The 20,617-nt window shown below is 45.5% G+C and overlaps 1 protein-coding gene across 1 annotated transcript; it reads left to right on the top strand.

Annotated features, from left to right (window-relative positions):
- The first annotated feature begins 1,235 nt into the window (after nucleotides 1-1,235).
- Nucleotides 1,236-18,980, top strand: LOC124152692 (ras-related protein ORAB-1-like). The gene is made up of 7 exons (XM_046525722.2): nucleotides 1,236-1,625; nucleotides 11,462-11,522; nucleotides 12,423-12,483; nucleotides 13,318-13,395; nucleotides 15,268-15,357; nucleotides 17,731-17,841; nucleotides 18,492-18,980. The coding sequence occupies exons 1-7, from the start codon at nucleotides 1,448-1,450 to the stop codon at nucleotides 18,570-18,572; spliced, it is 660 nt and encodes a 219-aa protein (XP_046381678.2). The 5' UTR covers nucleotides 1,236-1,447; the 3' UTR covers nucleotides 18,573-18,980.
- The last annotated feature ends 1,637 nt before the right edge of the window (nucleotides 18,981-20,617 follow it).

Raw genomic sequence — 20,617 nt, 5'->3', positions numbered from 1 at the left:
ATCCAATCAATCTACAACCACGTATCTGCTTGTGCTAAAATTAATCATTTTTATTCACAGCTGATTGATTGTGACAATGGTGTTCGACGGGGATGCGCTCTCAGTCCTTTTTTATTCTCAATGTTTATAGATGAATTAGCGAAAGAAAGAAACAGTTCATGTGAATACTGAATTCAGCTTCATCCAGATATCACTCAGATTTTTGTTTTGTTTTTGTAGACGATATCATATCAATATCAGATACTGTATTTTGTTTACATAAACAAATTGACATCCTGGAGCAATATTGCTGTAAGTACCAGTTGACTGTCAATTTTGAGTGACTGAGTGAGTATGGTTTTACGCCGCTTTTAGCAATATTCCAGTAATAATCACGGCGGGGGACACCAGAAAAGGGCTTCACACATTGTACCAATGTCGGGAATCGAACCCGGGTCTTCGGCGTGACTAGCGAACGCTTTCACCACTAAGCTACCCGACCGCATTGACCTTCCACTCTGTCTGAACAATATCATATTGCTCGCGTGGTCATCGTCTATATATAATCTCGGGAATCCCACTGTTACGGGGATTACCCATGTCATAATACCCTTGGACTTTAGACCCCTCCTGTGACATCATCTATTGTTTTCGGAGGTTTCTGATATTCGTATCTTTTCAAAAAAGCTGTATCCGCCTATGAATACAGCAACGTTGTCGACATCACGTAGGAAACTATGCCTATGTTCACGTGCCCCCTTTGCAAATAAAAAATACACAGAAAAATATGGCTTCTTGCGAACTGTGGAAATAATTGGAGACATGTAAAAATAATTTTTGTTTATATATTTGTCAATTATCTTTTTGTACAGCGAAACGCCGTTGGGCAATCTTTTTTTCTGTGTGTTTCCAAGCTACATCCGAGGAAAGAAAACAAATGTGAAAACTTAAAAATAAAATATTTGAAAATGTAAATTTACTCAACTTTTAAAAAAGTTTCAATTATGTCACAAAACATAAAAATGATAAAACTCTTATGTTTATTTTAAGAGAAACTCCGTCATATTACTCGACCATATTTACTTTCAAAATGCTTGAACTCAGATATCGCTATGATACTCCAGGCGAAAATGAATATGTATTAAATACAGTTCCTGGTGATTGGTCGAGCTGTATTACTATTTATACCGACAACACATAGATAACAACAATAATGTGACGTCAACAGTATTTTAATCCGCCGCAGTTACCTCCCCTAGATACAGACACAACCGATGATGACGCTGAAACAATTAACAGTCTCATGCAAACGCTGCACGTGATTTTATCTCGCGAGGTGTCAGTTATGCGAGATTGGGGATGACATGCGAGTATATTGGCCGTTAAATATTCAAGGATGGATCATATGACGAGAGAGTCTTGCATGTACCAAACCCTGTGTAGATCTGATTTTATTTGTTGATAAATTATGGATGCTCCTCAAACACTGATGTTGAGTAATCAAGTCACTGTGATGTCCAAGACGGATGAGGCGAGGCCAGGGAGGTTGAAGTTGGTGCTGCTCGGCAACCAGCACGTCGGCAAGACGTCACTGTTGCAGCGATATGTGAACAACGTGTACAACCCAGCGTATACACACACAAGAGGTAGGCAACCTTAGAATTTCGTTTTTAGTTGTGTTTAAAAAAAAAAAATACTCCAGAGGACAAGTGTTAATCTTATTTCACTACTCCTCCGAGTGTCTAGCTCGTCAGACCCGGGGGAGGGAATTTCAAAGTGGAGGGGTGGATGGGGTGCAGTGGATGGGTGGGTAGATGGGTGTGGAGGGGTAGAAATCTGTCCCAAATGATCATTTTCATCGTGTTTTATTTGTACATTGAAATTGAAATACATAATTTGGATAATTGGAAATACTAGAACACTTCACTACGTTCAAGACCGCCTCCGTGGTCTTGTGGTAGAGCGTCCGCCCGGAGAGCGGAAGGTCCGGGGTTCGATCCCCGGCCGCGTCATACCAAAAGACGTTAAAAGATGGTACTTGTTGTTACCCTGTCTGGCGCTCGGCATTAAGGGGCTAAAACAAGGACTGGTCGGCTCGGAGTCAGTATACTGTGTCTGAGTGGGGTATTCATGTTAAACTGCTGCATGGTATCTCAGTGAGCTAGCACTATAAATCGGCATCAGTCCGGACTAGTACAAGCAGCCACCCACACACACACACGTGCATGCACGTCGCTATATAAGTGCAATAATCTTGGACGCGACGTTAAACCCAATTTCACCTCACCTCACTTCACCTCACCTCACCTCACCTCACTACGTTCAAATTTTCTGTCAGTTTTATTCAGGTCCAGTTTGGATCAAAACTGAAGATTTAGGAACTTGTTCACAATGACAGCCCTCATATGCAACATGTCAATGATTTTGATTGTTTGTTTGTTGTTTAACGCCGCACTCAGGAATATTCCAGCAAATGACGGCGTTCTGTCAATAATCAAGTCTGGACCAGACAATCCAGTGAATGACATCATGAGCACCGATCCGCGTAACTGGGATACGATGACATGCATCAACCAAGTCAGCGAGCCTGACCACCCAATCCCGTTAGTCGCCTTTTATGACAAGCATAATCGACTTTTACGGCAAGCATGGGTTGCTGAAGACCTAGACAACCCCTGATGTTCACTGGTCACTGGTCAACGGGAACTACCATCATTAGGATGTCCTCAGCGCAATTTTGTAGTCTCGGGCTAGCGGACTAGAGGTCTGGGGGGTCTGTTAGTTTTATCTTTACATATTATTGCTAATTAACGTTTGGCAAGTTGATTTGTAATTGTGCCGCCCTTTCCAATGTTGTATCGTCTTCAGTTAACACTGTTGTTGGTTCGAATCCCAATTTCAAGCATTTTTTTAATTCTTGGTCTCTAACTACCCTACGATGCAATTGTTTTTACCCCCACATGACAATGATTGCGTGAGTGAGTGAGTAACGTCGCTTTGAACAATATATCATGGCGTGCCAGCATAATTTGGGAGGAAAGCCAAACATGCTCTAGGTATTTCGTTGGCGCCTGGCGTGCCCAAGGGACGCAACTCTGTACAGCGAATTGAAGCACCTCAGACGACTGGAACACCCATGTCCCACGTGGTCAAGTGAGTGAGTGAGTGAGTGAGGTTTTACGCCGCTTTTAGCAATATTCCAGCAATATCACGGCGGGGGACACCAGAAATGGGCTTCACACATTGTACCGATGTCGGGAATCGAACCCGGGTCTTCGGCGTGACGAGCTAACGCTTTAACCACTAGGCTACCCGACCGCCCCCACGTGTTCAAGGTGTTTGCACGGAGAAGAAAAAGGTTACATAAAACTCCACATTTCTTCAACATTAAAGTATAAACGCAACGCACACAATAGAACTAAAATATCGGATATAATCGTCAAATATAATTGGGAAAAATAACGTTAGAAATGAAGCGCTTGCAATCTTCGTTTAAGCATTGAGTGATAGAGGGGTCAAGTTGTGTAAAATAGATAGTTTATCATCAAATAAGGGAGTTTATCAAGAGGTTGCATTGACATAAAGGTGTTTGTAACACGAGTAATAAAACGTATGAGGGAAAGGTCATGTTAGAATTGGGATATTGAAGATAAACCGGAATGCGACGACAAACAAGCCAATGCATGCATGTGGGTAATTATAAGAGGTACGGTGAAATTGGGTTAACGTCGCGTCCAAGATTATTGCACTTATATAACGCCTGTGTGGCTGCTTGTACTAGTCCGGACTGATGCCCTTTTTTAGAGTGCTAGCACACTGATATTATGCCGCAGTTTAACATGAATATCCCCCTCAGACACAGTATACTGACTCCGAGCTGACCAGTCCTTGTTTTAGCCCCTTAATGCCGAGCGCCAGACAGGGTAACAAATTACCATCTTTTAACCTCTTTTGGTATGTAACTCGCCAGCCAGTGTGTTACACGCGGCAATAGTAAGACCGAGTTAAGAGCAATACGGAAACAGACATTTTAATCATACGATCAAATTAGTATTAAAATGAAAAAGAAGAATTGCCAAATCAAATCGGCAATGCACAAACCTTCAGTTTGTTCTACTGATTTAAGTTACAGTGAGTGAGTGAGTGAGTTGGGTTTAACGCCGCTTTTAACAGTATTCCAGTTATATCGCGGCGTGTCAGCTTAATGTGGGAGGAAAGCCCGAAGTGATGCAGGTCCCAGACGCTTATCACTTCGGTGAAACCCACGAGCACGGGTATGGTGCTGACAAACCTAGAAACATAATTTGGGCGAACCGGGATTCGAACCCACAATCATAGGTTTCTGGCGTGCCCAAGGGACGCAACTCTGCACAGCGAATCGCGGCGCCTTAGACGACTGGGCCACCCGTGCCCCCGATTTAAGTTACTGGCGCTAAGGTTAATGCCGTTATTACTAGGCTACATTGCTATCTGAATGCTACTAAACAAAACTAGTATTGATCTTTATGCCGTCAGAGTTTCGCATGACCTTAGCCAGAGACCAACAGGTACGTTTGGGGGTAGTGTTAGTGAAGGGGTGAAGGAGCTGGGTTTCATACTCAAACAAACCAATCAACCAGTACGTCAGGCGTGGTTGATCGTGTGCCATCGTACCTCTAAGGCATGGATCGTTATTCACAATATCAGTCACTGGATTGCCTGGTCCATAAACGATTATTTACAGGCGGCGTCATGTAGCTGGATCATTGCGGGGTTAAACAACACGCAACAACTGATATTATGTCGTGATGTACCTCACGTGTTACAACTTGTCACGACATAACACACCCACTCCTCATTTGAATCGTTTCCATCGTGTCACATGCGTTCTGGAAATCCCTCGAGGTGACGAAACACCGACTGTTCTAAAAATAACCATTATGCGAAATATAGAAACTATTTATGACATGCCGTAAGAAATGGGTTGTCTGTTTAGATAACGCCTCAAAAAACATCCCCATGCCTTCTTAACTTGGTACTAAAATAATCGTATAGATATGTCCTATTCATAAAGAGTGAGTGAATAGATGACTTTGTTTCAACGCTGCGAGTATTGTGCTGACAGACTTAGAAACATAATCGGGGCGAACTGGGATTCGAACCCACAATCATAGGTTTCTGGCGTGCCCAAGGGACGCAACTCTGCACAGCTAATAGCGGCGCCTAAGACGACTGGGTCCCCCGTTTCCCCCCCAACGGGACCCTGAAGACACACAGGACGCATCTCAGATCTACGATCGTGCAGCGAACTGGTTACATACAAATCCATTTGACATACTAATTAACATTCCATATATTTAGAATTACATTCTCATCTTGACAACACAAGCTGTTATATAAAGCGTGAAACACATGATATTTTCTATCCCATTCATTGTGAATATGTCTGTTTGTCTGGCCATACGTGAACAAGTCATATCCGGTTTGTGTGACACGTGACGTCATTAATGTAGTGTTTGCCTACTGACTCTGTACGTGTGCCCGTGTAAGGGCGGAAGTGAGACAGCGCTAGCACAACTGCTTATGAAATCATATTTTTAGGTTGTTATTTATCAAACCTCGATCTAAAGGGGTCTGGGGCTGATAAGGGGTCTCAGGTTGATATGGGGGTCTCAGATTGATAAGGGGGTCTCAGGCTGATATGGTGGTCTGGGACTGATAAGGGGGTCTCAGGTTGATATGGGGGTCTGGGGATAATTAGGGGGTCTCAGGTGGATAAGGGGGTCTCAGGCTGATATGGGGGTCTCAGGCTGATAAGGGGGTCTCAGATTGATAAGGGGGTATCAGGTTGATATGGGGATTTGGGGCTGATAAGGGGGTCTCATGCAGGTTGATATTGGGGTCTCAGGCTGATGAGGGGGTCTCAGGTTGATAAGGGGGATAAACAGATAATCCTGAACAAGTCGAGCAATATGAGGCCGGGCGTTGTCAAGTTGAAAGGTAATGCCTGGGCCATGACCACGCAAAAACGGTAAAACAACAGGGCCGATAATCTCGTCGCGGCAGCGCTGTCCATTGAGATTTCTTGCTGTAATCCTCGAATCCGTCCATCGCTGTGGCTGAGGTGAAAACTCGTGAGTGAATAGAACTTTTCCCCACTGCATGGCCGTCCAGCGTAGACGCTGTCTGCGCCACTGTAGACGTGCTTGACGGTGGTTTCCTGTCAAAATGGGATGTCTGGCGGGTCTTCTGGCGACAATCCCTGCACATCTGAGGCGACGACGGACGGTTTTTGAAGATATTCGTCGAAGGTCAGGGATGCTTCTTGCAGTCACTGTTGCTGGCTGGAATCGATTTCGTAGGTGTGTTTTTCGAATCCAGTTGTCTTGTCGATTATTGGTTACGCGTGGCCTGCCACTCCGAGGATGGTCTCTGACTGCACCAAATGGTGTTTCTGTAGACGTTAAATTGTCTTGCAACATCACGTTGACTCGATCCTGCTTCAAGCATACCAATGGCTCGCAGACGCTCATTTTCGGACAGGCGTGGCATCTCGTAATGTTGAATAATTGCGTAATTTTGTTGTTTTCTGAGGGGCCAGCACGATGCCTAACAATGCATATGGAATCCCGTTAACGCACATATTTTTATACCCATTCTTGGGTAGTGAAATACATGGGACTTGCATAAAAGTCAACCTTTGCATGGAATGCATGCTTTTCTGTAGCATTTGCGTTTTTGTGACTTGATTCCATACATGTACTACAATATGGAAGACCAAACTTTACTTGTTTGAAAAATACACTAAAATATTGGTGCCACAGGAACTTTTGTTGTTGAGTATATATATGACAATAAGGCGGTAAATGAAACAATATACTTACTATCAAGTGCATATTTACATTTCAGAGCTTCTTTCACGAACGTAGCACATTTGAAAAGGATTGACACATCATGAGAAGTCAGTAATTTGTGAAATTTACAAATATTTGATGAAATATGCCATTTCGGTATGTACTTATGTCTTAACGATACATATGCCTCGCAATCAAATATGAAATGGAGTTCATCTTCAATGCTATTAGTATTACACATCCTACAAATTCGGCTGACAGTTATAGCTTCTTTACATCTGATATTACAACGCAACGGCATTTCATGCAATCTCAACAAACATATATATGTCTTCTTAATTCCCTAACATTGATGATACCGCCTCCGTGGTCTACTGGTAGAGCGTCCGCCCGGAGAGCGGAAGGTCCGGGGTTCGATCCCCGACCGCGTCATACCAAAAGACGTAAAAAGATGGTACTTGTTGTGACCCTGTCTGGCGCTCGGCATTAAGGGGCTAAAACAAGGACTAGTCGGCTCGGAGTCAGTATACTGTGTCTGAGTGGGGTATTCATGCTAAACTGCGGCATGGTATCTCAGTGGGCTAGCACTATAAATCGGCATCAGTCCTGACTAGTACAAGCAGCCACACAAACACACACACGTACATGCACGTCGCTATATAAGTGCAATAATCTTGGACGCGACGTTAAACCTCATTTCACCTCACCTCACATTGATGTTTGTAACATAATATTCAACAGCAAGCAATGACTTAATATCCTTATAATGTGCAAGTCGTTTTGAAACATTGATAATCCTAAAAATATTTTGTTTTCCACAGTCTTCTAATCTGTCTGAACATCGACAGAGAATATGAAATATCTTGACTAACCCATGCATATCCGAAGCCATGCGTGCATAACAACAATCTTACACAGGATGCCTATGTCTTCCTTCCTGCTGAATCTAACTTCTTACTAAGTAGGTAACATTGTCTTGGATAACGATCATCTGACATTCTTAACAATTTACACCAGGACTTGACACATTTGTGGTAGTAATCTATATTAAGTCCGTGTCTACCGCAGTCGGCTAAAGCTCAATCTCATTAAAATCACACCTCAGTTCTCGCTACCGCGTAACAAAAATCTGAGGACATCCCATTACGGCTCATGTCAGAACGACCTTTCATCCGACCAATCAGAGAATCGCTTACCAGATTATGAAAGTGACAGTCGGAATGTGATTTCTAATCATGCAACCTCGAAAACTTTAACTCCGAACGATAGTGACAGGTTTAACGACTGAATCCATACAATCTAGACCCTCTATTAGCCATACCAGAATGTTCTTTTGTTCGGGTTTCAAATTTGTAATCGAGAATTTGTCAAAATATGTTTCGAAGCGTAGTCGCAAATTTGATAGTGCCGTAAAGCACGAGAAAGCTGCCTTCTGATTGGTCATTCCATTGGTCGGTCAAAGTTCGCGCAAGGTCGGTCTGACGTGACCCGTAATGGGATGTCCTCAGATCTTTGTTAAGCGGTAGTGAGAACAAAGATCTGATTTTAATGAGATTGGCTAAAGTTGCACTACTCGGCACATGCTTACCAACACCCAATACATATTTACAAAAATTATTATGAAATCTTTTAATAACAGCTCTTTCTTAGAAGCCCCACATCTCCGCCCCATATACCAAAATAGGTTTTATTTTACAGTCAAACAACTTCAATAACATATTTACAGTAATATTTGGGTATTTATGCTGTGTTTGCTTAATAACAAACAGAGCTTTACTGGATTTTGAAACAAGAGTATTTGTACACAATGTCCATGACAACCTGGTAGAAAACATAATACCTAAATAATTATAATAAGTTGAGTGTCCGGCGAGGAGCCGTGATATTGCTGGGATATTGCTTAAAGCGGCGTAGAACCATATTCACTCACTCGAATGTTCGAAGACAAGAAAAATCCGAGAGCCATGATATTGCTGGGATATTGCTTAAAGCGGCGTAAAACTTATTCACTCACTCACTCACTCACTCGAATGTTCGAAGACAAGAAAAATCCGAGAGCCGTGATATTGCTGGGATATTGCTTAAAGCGGCGTAAAACCATATTCACTCACTGACTTGAATGTTCGAAGACAAGATAAATCTGATTAGGACTGTGGGGATTCGAACCCGGGTTTTCGGCATAACGAACGAACGCTTTGACCACCAGGCTACCCCACCGTCCCCCTATAAATGACAAAGAGGTGCTTCGTTTTCACGGATGATGAAGCGACTTGCTACAGAAACCAGTGAAATACTGACAGGGTCCGCCGGCACAGATAACCGGTGGCAAAGCACGCTTCCCTGCTAAATATACCAACAGTTATCTCCTCTGCTATGCGTCCTGCGACCCCAACCCTGATATATGCAAGATTCACATGTTTCCCATGTTGCACGGACGTATGGACACAGATGGAAGTTCAGTCACCTTTGACCTATGAGGTCAGGGCACTCATCACGTGCTCAATCGCCCCATCACACGGCCTGTCTTTCGATGTAAAACAAACGTCGTATCGATATCAAGGGAAGCGTGAATTGATTGAGTTCACAGCCCGGGAAGGGAAGGGGATGTATAATTATTTTGTTTAGCCTGTTACAAATTTAAAAATACAATTTTCACTCCTAATATACCACGTGACCTTGTTTGGTTAGAAGCATGATACCCGTGAAGATCCGGGGTGGAATAGATCTTCAGCAACCCGTGCTTGCCGTATATGGAGACCATGCTTGTCGTAAGAGGCGACTAACGGGATCGGGTGGTCAGGCTTACTGACTTTGTTGATGCATGTCATCGTATCCCAATTGCGTGGATCGATGCTCATGATGTTAATCACTGGATTGTCTGGTCCAGACTTGATTATTTACAAGCCGCTGTCATATAGCTGGTATATTGCTGAGTGGGGCGTTAAACAACAAACAAACAATAGAAGTGTGAGCGACGGCAGGGCCACTGTGAGGTTACCCTGCGAATCGGACATACACATCAGATCCATTATTTCGCCTCTTGTGACATGCACAGGTTTCTCCTGATTATTTCTTAAGAAAACGAGAGAGTAAGTGAGTATAGTGTTTACGCCGCTTTTAGCAATATTCCAGCAATATCACAGCGGGGGACACCAGATATGTGCTTCACGTACTGTACCCATGTCGGGAATCGAACCCGGGCCTTCGGCGTGACGATTAAACGTTTTAACCACTAGGCTACCTCACCGCTCCTAAAAAACCCGAATAAACACTGACTATCTTACATAACGAGCATATTTCTCATCCGCAATTCACTGACTACAAAATCAATCGGTGATGATAATATTGTTATATGTTGTGATACGCTTCATATATAGAGGTTATCACGCGAGTGTGTTTGCGGATGGTAAATATTCTGCATTAGGAATAAACATTGTATTTGGCGAGCCTTGGCAAGCTAAATACATAGTGTTTATTCCTAATACAGGATATTTACCATCCCCTAACACACAAGCGTGATAACCTCTTTATCATTTAATGTCATTCTTTAATTCTGTGCTTCAAAATCGCTTTCCCTCTCTCATAAACATTACCGAAACATTGCGAGTTTTCCTGGAATGCGCGCATTAATATATTACGTCACAGGGTAAGTGATGTGTCAGTCGGACAGTGACAGTAGCCAATATAGTTCCAACTGAAATCTGTTTCTTATACAGTGGCGAAGCAACATAAACGCAAAACAACAATTGTTTTTAGTTGCCTTTCGCGGCAATCCATCGGTCTGTCCGCTGGAGTAACTGCCCTTTGTCAAAGGGAAGCTACTCTAACCCTTGTCTATGAGACGTCACGGCCACGGTCAGATGTTGTTGACAGTCGGTCTGTCCTGTCATAACGTTAAGCGGTGTAATCAGATGTACGTACAGCGACAAAACGAAACAAGGTAACAATTCAAACATATTTCGGCCAAATCCAACTATTTTAATTTGTGGAGAAGGTTTCAAGCCGCAGAGGTCTACAAGCACAGATATGGCTACTGATCCCGCTTGGCTAGGCCTCGTGCCCTCGCAAAATTGTTTCTCCAAAGTTGCCAAAACTTATAAAATGCCTTCGCTACGTCACAGTTAGACACTGATTTTCAGTATATTAGACTGTTCTTTTGATAATGATAGCAATTATCTCTGTAGTTTATCCAGATTCCCGATGGTTAATTCTGACTCGATCGCCGAATGACAAGGGCGACGCCATGTTTGTTTATAAACAGTGAAAGTAGTCCCTACTTGACCTTTGATATTTGCATCTCTATCCGCATATGACCCCAACGGATATCGTTTTTATCCGTTGGCTTTATCCTGCCGAAAAACCTACCCATTATATGATAAATATATATATATATATATATATATATATTATGGGCACACCAAGGCGCCGTAATTCGCTGTGCAAAGTTGCGTCCCTTGGGCTCGCCAGAATCCTATGTTTGTTGGTTCGAATCCCGGCAGCACCATACCAACGCGGTAAACGTCTGAGACCTGCATCCCTTGGGGCTTTCCTCCCACATTAAGCTGACACGCCGTGATATAACTGGAATACTTTTCAAAGCGGCGTTTAACACAATTCATTCACTTTGTAAAGATGAGTGTTTCTTTCAGGTGGCGACATATTCAAAAAGGAAATGATGGTCGATGGCAGACGAATTAAACTCAAATTTATGTAAGTTTCACACATGCGGGTGGCGTTGCTAGGTGTTATGATTATCAGTTTACCTCAGCACCGACACTGTCATGGCATTTCGCTAACGCTGATCGACCCCTGAAGATACCGGGGTAGAATAGGTCTTCAGCAACCTGTAAAAGATAACTATGCTTGTCGTAAAAGGCGACTAACGGGATCGGCTGGTCTGGCTCGCTGATTTGGTTGATGCATGTCATCGATCCCAATTGCGTGGATCGATGCTCATGATATCAATCACTGGATTGTCTGGTCCAGACTCGATTATTTACAGACCGCCGTCATGTAGCTGGACAATTGCTGAGTGCGGCGTTAAACAACAAACCAACCAACCAATCAAACGCTGACCAGACCTTTTTGTTTCACTTCGTAAACGTATTTATCTTCAATGTTTGTCTTTCTGGTATGGTAACTTTAGCTGCTGGCGATCTACAGCCCGTTTTTATAATGTGTCGCCTGTTATAATCTGATCATTTTATTGTTCTGAAACTAGTTTTACAATTATAATCCGTGATATATTGCTAGTTGTTGTACTGTCCTTCGACGACAGGTTTTTTTTATATAATATAAATGCATAACTTGCCCAAGTAACGATATGGCTGAAATAGTGCCGATGTGACTTTAAATATTAACTCACTCACTCCACTCAGTGTTTGTCAAGTTTTGCTTCACCATCTTTAGGGCGATGGCAGGGTAGCCCAGTGGTTAAAGCGTTCGCTCGTCACGCCAAGTACCCGGGATTGATTTCCCACATGGGTACAATGTGTGAAGCCCATTTCTGGTGTCCCCCGTCGTGATATTGCTGGAATATTGCTAAAAGCAGCGTAAAACCATACTCACTTACTCACTCACTCACTCATTCCCATGTCTGTTTTTTTACAGGGACACGGCCGGGCAGCCTGACATCAAGTCTCTTATAAGGAGTTTATACAGAGACGCCAACGTAAGTTCACTGACAGCATATACGTCCCGTGAAGATTCCTGGTTAGAATTGGTCTTCAGCAACCAATGCTTGTTGTAAGAGGCGATTAACCGGATCAGGTCTCCAGACTCGCTGACTTGGTTGATGCATGTAATCGTATCCCAATTACTTAGATCGTTGCTCCTGATGTCAATCAACTAATATAGCGATTCCCACATTAATTGATCGTACGGAGTGATTTACTCCCTGAAGATCCGGGGTAGAATAGGTCTCCAGCAACCCATGCCTGCCGCAAATGGAGACCATGCTTGTCGTAAGAGGCGACTAACGGGATCGGGTGGTCAGGCTCGCTGTTTGTCCATGTCATCGCCTGACCCCGCCCTCTTCACCCTGACCCCATCCTCCTCACCCTGACCCAATCCTCCTCACCCTGACCCCGCCCTCTTCACCCTGACCCCATCCTCTCCAGCCTGATCCCACACTCTTCAAACCCGTGAAGATCCGGGGTAGACTTGCCGTAAAGGCGTCTATGCTTGTCGTAAGAGGCTACTAACGGGATCGGGTGGTCAGGCGCGCTGGTTGCTTGATGCATGTCATGGTATCCAAATTGCGTAGATCGATGCTCATGATGTCAATCACTGGATTGTCTCGTCCAGACTCGATTATTTACAGACTTCCCACATACAGCTGGAATGTTGCTGAGTACGGCATTAAACAACGAACAAATAGTGATTTAGTAGATTTGGATTTACAATCTGGGATTCGAAACCCCGAACATAGGATTCTGGCACGTATGAGGGACGCAACTCCTCCCGGGCAATACTGAAATGTTGTTATTGTTGTTTTGTTACAAAGGGCATTATGGTAGTGTTCGACGTGACGAACGAGCACAGCTTCGAGATGGTTGAAGGATGGATCGACAGAGTGACAAAGGTGAGTCGTTGAGGAATGGGTAATGTCATATACGCTCGCAACGAGATGACAACCAAGCTGAAGTCCCGTGAAGATCCGGGGTAGAACAGGTCTTCAGCAACCCATGCTTACCTTAAAATGCGACTACGCTTGTCGTAAGAGGCGACATTTGATCGTATCTCATTTGCGTGGATTGATGCTCATGATATCAATCACTGTATTGTCTGGTCCAGACTCGATTATTTACAGACCGTAAATAATCCAGACCAGACAGTCTAGAGATTGACATCATGAGCATCGATCCACGCAATTGAGATACGATGACAGGCATCAACCAAGTCAGCGAGCCTGACCACCCAATCTCGTTAGTCGCCTCTTACAAACAAGCATTCTCGCCTTTAACGGCAAGCATGGGTTGCTGAAGATTTATTCTACCCCGGATCTTCACGGGTCGTTTACAGCAGTTTCACGGCTTTATACATTGTGAGTGAGTGAGTTTTACGCCACGTTTGGCAATAGTCCAGCAATTCACGGCAGGGGGCAACAGAATGAGCTTAACACACTGTACGCATGTGGGGAATCGAACTTGAACCTTCCAGTGGCGCTTAAACCACTGGGCTACCCAACAGCGTCGTGAAGAAAAAGGTTAAAAAAAATAGAGACCCGTGAAGATCCGGGGTAGAATATGTCTTCAGCAGCCTATGTTTGCCGTAAAAAGCATCAGTTGTTATGGTAGTAGTGATAGTGGTAGTGGTAGTTGTAGTGATGGTAGTAGTAGCGGTTGTGGTAATTGTAGTGGTAGTAGTAGTAGTAGTAGTAGATTAGGTAGTGGTAGTACTAGTAGAGGTGGTAGTGGTAGTAGTAGTAGAGGTGGTAGTGGTAGTACTAGTAGAGGTGGTAGTGGTAGTAGTAGTAGAGGTGGTAGTGTAGTGGTAGTAGTAGTAAAGATGGTAGTGTAGTGGTAGTTGTAGTCGAGGTGGTAGTGATAGTAGAGGTGGTAGTAGTAGTAGAGGTGGTAGTGGTAGTGTAGTGGTCCTGGTAGTGGTAGTTGTAGTCGAGATGGTAGTGGTAGTAGAGGTGGGAGTGGTAGTAGAGGTGGTAGAAGTAGTAGAGGTGGTAGTGTAGTGGTCGTGGTAGTGGTAGTAGTAGTAGAGGTAGTAGTTGTAGTGTATTTGTAGTAGTAGTAGAGGTGGTAGTGGTAGTAGTAGTAGAGGTGGTAGTGGTGGTGGTAGTAGTAGAGGTGGTAGTGGTAGTTTAGTGGTAGTAGTAGTAGTGGTGGTAGAGGTGGTAGTAGTAGTAGAGGTGGTAGTGGTAGTGTAGTGGTCCTGGTAGTGGTAGTAGAGGTGGGAGTGGTAGTAGAGGTGTTAGAAGTAGTAGAGGTGGTAGTGGTAGTGTAGTGGTCATGGTAGTGGTAGTAGTAGTAGAGGTAGTAGTTGTAGTGTATTTGTAGTAGTAGTAGAGGTGGTAGTGGTGGTGGTAGTAGTAGAGGTGGTAGTGGTAGTAGTAGTAGAGGTGGTAGTGGCAGTAGAGGTGGTAGTGGTAGTGTAATGGTCGTGGTAGTAGTAGAGGTGGTAGTGGTAGTGGTCCTGGTGGTGGTAGTAGTAGTAGAAGTGGTAGTGTAGTGGTAGTGGTGGTAGTAGTAGAGGTGGTAGTGGTAGTAGTAGAGGAGGTAGTGGTAATAGAGGTGGTAGTGTAGTGGTCATGGTAGTGGTCGTGGTAGTAGTAGAGGTGGTAGTGGCAGTGTAGTGGTAGGGGTAGTAGTAGTAGAGGTGGTAGTGGTAGTAGTAGTAGTAGTAGAGGTGGTAGTGGTAGTAGTAGTAGTAGAGGTGGTAGTGGTAGTAGAGGTGGTAGTGGGAGTACTAGTAGTGCACAACATGTTTTCGTTATTTGCAGGATATTGAGCCAAAGCCTCAGTTGATGATGGTTGGAAACAAACATGACCTCACCGCCCATAGGACCATAGAGATGGACCAGGCCAATGCGGTAACTAGACATGTCACGTGGGGTCAGTGGGAAACAGGAAGACGAGGGTTGGGTCAAGGTGATGGCGGGGACAGGCTGCAGAGGGTGGGGACAGGCTGAAGAGGGTTGGGTCAGGCTGAAGAGGATGGGGACAGCCTGAAGAGGGTGGGGTCAGGGTGAAGAGGTTGGGGTCAGGCTGAAGAGTGTGGGGTCAGGCTGAAGAGGGTTGGGCCAGGCGATGGCAGGGACAGGCTGCAGAGGGTGGGGACAGGCTGAAGAGGGTTGGGTCAGGCTGAAGAGGCTGGGGTCAGGCTGAAGAAGGTGGGGTCAGGCTGACGAGGGTTGGGTCAGGCTGAAGAGGGTGGGGTCAGGCTGAAGAGTGTGGGGTCAGGCTGGAGAGGATGGGGTCAGGGTGCAGAGGATGGGGTCAGGCTGAAGAGTGTGGGGTCAGGGTTGGGAAGGTAGGGTCAGGGTGAAGAGGGCAGGGTCAGGCGATGGCAGGGACAGGCTGAAGAGTGTGGGGTCAGGGTGAAGAGGTTGGGGTCAGGCTGAAGAGTGTGGGGTCAGGGTGAAGAGTGTGGGGTCAGGCTGAAGAGGGTTGGGTCAGGCAATGACAGGGACAGGCTGAAGAGGGCGGGGTCAGGGTGCAGAGGATGGGGTCAGGGTGAAGAGGTTGGGGTCAGGCTGAAGAGTGTGGGGTCAGGCCGAAGAGTGTGGGGTCAGGCTGAAGAGGGTTGGGTCAGGCAATGACAGGGACAGGCTGAAGAGGGTGGGGACAGGCTGCAGAGGGTGGGGTCAGGCTGAAGAGGGTGGGGTCAGGCTGAAGAGGGTGGTGTCAGGCTGAAGAGTGTTGGGTCAGGCTGAAGAGGGTTCGGCCAGGCAATGACAGGGACAGGCTGAAGGGTGTTGGGTCAGGCTGAAGAGTGTGGGGTCAGGCTGGAGAGGATGGGGTCAGGGTGAAGAGGGTGGGGTCAGGGTGAAGAGGGTGGGGCCAGGCTGAAGAGTGTGGGGTCAGGCTGAAGAGGGTGGGGTCAGGCTGAAGAGGGTGGGGTCAGGCTGAAGAGGGTTGGGCCAGGCGATGATAGAGACAGGCTGAAGAGTGTAGGATCAGTGTGATGATTGGGACAGATGGTTGAGGACGGTGTCAAGCTGAAGAGAGTGGGGTCAGGCTGGAGAGGTTGGGGTCAGGGTGGAGAGGTTGGGGTCAGGGTGAAGAGGGCGGGGTCAGGGTGCAGAGGATGGGGTCAGGTTGAAGAGGGTGGGGACAGGCTGAAGAGTGTTGGGTCAGGCTGGAGAGGATGGGGTCAGGGTGAAGAGGGTGGGGTCAGGCTGAAGAGGGCAGGATCAGGGTGAGGAGGATGGGGTCAGGGTGAAGAGGGCAGGATCAGGCGATGACAGGGACAGGCTGAAGAGTGTGGGGTCAAGCTGATGAGGATGGGGTCAGGGTGAAGAGGACGGGGTCAGGGTGAAGAGGACGGGGTCAGGGTGAAGAGGGTTGGGTTAAGCTGGAGAGGATGGGGTCCGGGTGTAGAGGGTGGGGTCAAGGTGAAGAGGGTGGGGTCAAGGTGAAGAGGGTGGGGTCAGGGTGAAGAGGGCGGGGTCAGGCGATGACAGGGACAGGCTGAAGGGTGTTGGGTCAGGGTGAAGAGGATGGGGTCAGGGTGAAGAGGATGGGGTCAGGCGATAACAGGTGATGACAGGGACAGGCTGAAGGGTGTGGGGTCAGGCTGAAGAGGGTGGGGTCAAGGGGAAGAGGGTGGGGTCAGGGTGAAGAGGGCAGGGTCAGGGTGAAGAGGGCAGGGTTAGGCGATGACAGGGACAGGCTGAAGAGGATGGGGTCAGGGTGTAGAGGACGGGGTCAAGGTGAAGAGGGTGGGGTCAAGATGAAGAGCGTGGGGTCAGGGTGAAGAGGGTGGGGTCAGGCGATGACAGGGACAGGCTGAAGGGTGTTGGGTCAGGGTGAAGAGGATGGGGTCAGGGTGAAGAGGATGGGGTCAGGGTGTAGAGGGTGGGGTCAGGGTGTAGAGGTTGGGGTCAGGCTGAAGAGTGTGGGGGTCAGGCTGAAGAGTGTGGGGGTCACGCTGAAGAGTGTGGGGTCAAGCTGAAGAGGTTGGGGTGTGGGTGATGACAGATATGGGAGAGTATATTTATTGAATGAAGATATTACATCATTGTTAATCAAGGATGACAATAAAGTGGTGCCTTACCTCAGATTCTTATGAGCATCATCCCAGTCGTGTCTGCTGCCCCGTATTCACGATAAACATGGATGGGCCATTTTAAGTAATTTCGAGTGATATCAGTTTGTAGTTGGATATTGCACGAAGGAGACGGGTAGGGTTGGGGTTGTAATTGTATATGTATTTCGGTAATATATTCTTCTTGTCTTTGTAGAGAGCGGGTTCCTTTTGTGCTCCATATTATGACGTCAGTGCCAAGACAGGAGGCAACGTCAAAGAGGCGTTTGAGACCTTTATTCGGAAGACATGGCGGAATCTACAACCGGTAAGACCTCAGGTTGATGAATGAGTCGCCCCGTTCTTGTTAGCAATTTTACATGTGGATGAATGCTGTTTATCGCAAAGTCAGCACTTTTCCAGCTACTGCATGGCGACCTGTAAGGTGTGGCGTCTCGACCAGGCAATCCGGTGATCAAGGTTAGCCGCGGCATCAGGGCACGATGCCACGTCAGCGGAGGCACCGAGCCTGCCCAGCTCCTCTTTAGCTGTTACGTATTACGACACACATCATATACTGGGGGGACCCGTGAAGATTCCAGGGTAGAATAGGTTTTCCGCAACCCATGCTTGCCGTAAAAGGTGACTATGCTTGTCGTAAAAGGCCACTAACGGGATCGGGTGGTCAGGCTTGCTGACTTGGTTGATGCATGTCATCGATCCCAATTGCGTCGGTCGATGCTCATGATTTCAATCACTGGATTGTCTGGTCCAGACTCGATTATATACAGACCGCCGTCATATAGCTGGAATATTGCTGAGTGCGGCGTTAAACAACAAACCAACCAACAAACATATACTGGGGACCTACTGTGGACTGAAATATCCACAGGGGTTCAAGCAGGATGCTCATGACGTGGTTATTCATCGCATGTCCACTTGCTTCGCGAACAAACCAGTTCATGCTATTTGTTTCAGAATTCAAACAGAGAAATGAGTAGCTCTATCCGCCTTGAAGAGACGAGTGAAGACGGCGGCCGAATATGCTGTGGGAGCTGACGCCGCCGGAGAAACCGCGACCTGCACCTTCATTCCCCACAGAACATCTCAACAGGAACTCAGACCATCGTTTGTTGGTGCAGTGACTGAAACCTGTGACACCTGTAAAGACGTCACACATCTCGAGCAGGCTCGGTGTCAAACAAACTATTTTTGACAGCACGTGGAAATCGTGCTGGTACATCCACGCCCACTGAATACACGCGCTAGTGTGTCGGGGTGCGTTCACAGTGACGATGCAGCAAGGTAACCTTTACATAAACAATGTGAGGCACCACATGCTGCTAAGCAAAATGTAGCAACTGCTTAGCAAAATGTAGCAACTGTTTAGCAAATTGTAGCAACTGCTTAGCAATATGTAGCAACCGTTTAGCAAAATGTAGCAACTTCTTAGCAAAATGTAGCATCTGCTTAGCAAAATGTAGCAACTGCTTAGCAAAATGTAGCAACCGTTTAGCAAATTGTAGCAACTGCTTAGCAATATGTAGCAACTGCTTAGAAAAATGAAGCAACTGCTTAGCAATATTTAGCAAAATGTAGCAACTGCTTAGCAAAATGTAGCAACTGCTTAGCAATATGTAGCAACTGCTAAGCACAATGGGGGCGGTTGGGTAGCCTTGTGGTTAAAGCGTTTGCTCGTCACGCCGAAGACTGACATGGGTACAATATGTGAAGCCCATTTCTGGTGTACCCCGCCATGATATTGCTGAAATATTGCTTAAAGCTTCATAAAACCAAACTCACTCACTCACTTAGCAAAATGTGGCACCACATGCTGCTAAGCAAAATGTAGCAACTGCTTAGCAAAATGTAGCAACTGTTTAGCAAATTGTAGCAACTGCTTAGCAATATGTAGCAACCGTTTAGCAAAATGTAGCAACTGCTTAGCAAAATGTAGCATCTGCTTAGCAAAATGTAGCAACTGCTTAGCAAAATGTAGCAACCGTTTAGCAAATTGTAGCAACCGTTTAGCAAATTGTAGCAACTGCTTAGCAATATGTAGCAACTGCTTAGCAAAATGTAGCAACTGCTTAGCAATATGTAGCAACCATTTAGCAAAATGTAGCAACTGCTTAGCAAAATGTAGCAACTGCTTAGCAATATGTAGCAACTGCTAAGCACAATGGGGGCGGTTGGGTAGCCTTGTGGTTAAAGCGTTTGCTCGTCACGCCGAAGACTGACATGGGTACAATATGTGAAGCCCATTTCTGGTGTACCCCGCCATGATATTGCTGAAATATTGCTTAAAGCTTCATAAAACCAAACTCACTCACTCACTTAGCAAAATGTAGCAAACTGTTCAGCAAAATGTAGCAACTGCTTAACAAAATCAAACAAACTTTTCAGCAGCATGTGGTGACTCATAATGTTTGTGTAAACGTTAGCATCTTGCTTTATCATGATGTAACGTAATGTGGATTGGCGTCGTACCCCCATCGTCTATATCACTCAAGGGTTCGATCTAAACTGTTTAAATATTTACTCCCCAAAAGAAGTTTAAGAATACCAGTCTGATTGTTGCATGACAGATTTAATATTTATGAAAGAATCGGATGTTCTTTAACTTCTTTTGGGTATATGTTGCCACTCCTTGGCAGACTGCTGTGTTCCTTTCAATTTTATGTGTACATAACTATGGATTCTTATTTATTATCCAACCCGGTGTTTACGACAATGTTCACACTCAACTTTAATCTGAATACCAGTGAGTCTTAGATGACATGTCTTGGTCATATTCTGTGATAACTGTATGAGTTAAGCTCTTGTAAATACCTTTCATTCGTCTCTTTGTTACAAGAATGGCATCATCACTGGTTGATAACTGTCTCAATGTATAAGTTAAGCTCTTGTAAATGCCTTTCATTCGTCTCTTTGTTACACGAATGGCATCGTCACTGGTTGATAACTGTCTTAATGTATAAGTTAAGCTCTTGTAAATGCCTTTCATTCGTCTCTTTGTTACACGAATGGCATCGTCACTGGTTGATAACTGTCTTAATGTATAAGTTAAGCTCTTGTAAATGCCTTTCATTCGTCTCTTTGTT

Source organism: Haliotis rufescens, unplaced genomic scaffold (assembly GCF_023055435.1).
Source record: "Haliotis rufescens isolate VD_foot unplaced genomic scaffold, xgHalRufe1.0.p SCAF_14, whole genome shotgun sequence".
NCBI classification, from domain to species: Eukaryota; Metazoa; Mollusca; class Gastropoda; order Lepetellida; family Haliotidae; genus Haliotis; species Haliotis rufescens.
The sequence above is the reverse complement of the archived record's forward strand: the minus strand, read 5'-3'. Positions and strand labels throughout refer to the sequence as shown.

Bases quoted from the DNA above. Each gene is read 5' to 3' on its own strand.
- LOC124152692 (XM_046525722.2), top strand. From the start codon at position 1,448: ATGGATGCTCCTCAAACACTGATGTTGAGTAATCAAGTCACTGTGATG. The intron at 1,626-11,461 runs GTAGGCAACCTT...TGTTTCTTTCAG, and splicing joins AGCGTATACACACACAAGAG to GTGGCGACATATTCAAAAAG. The intron at 11,523-12,422 runs GTAAGTTTCACA...GTTTTTTTACAG, and splicing joins CGAATTAAACTCAAATTTAT to GGACACGGCCGGGCAGCCTG.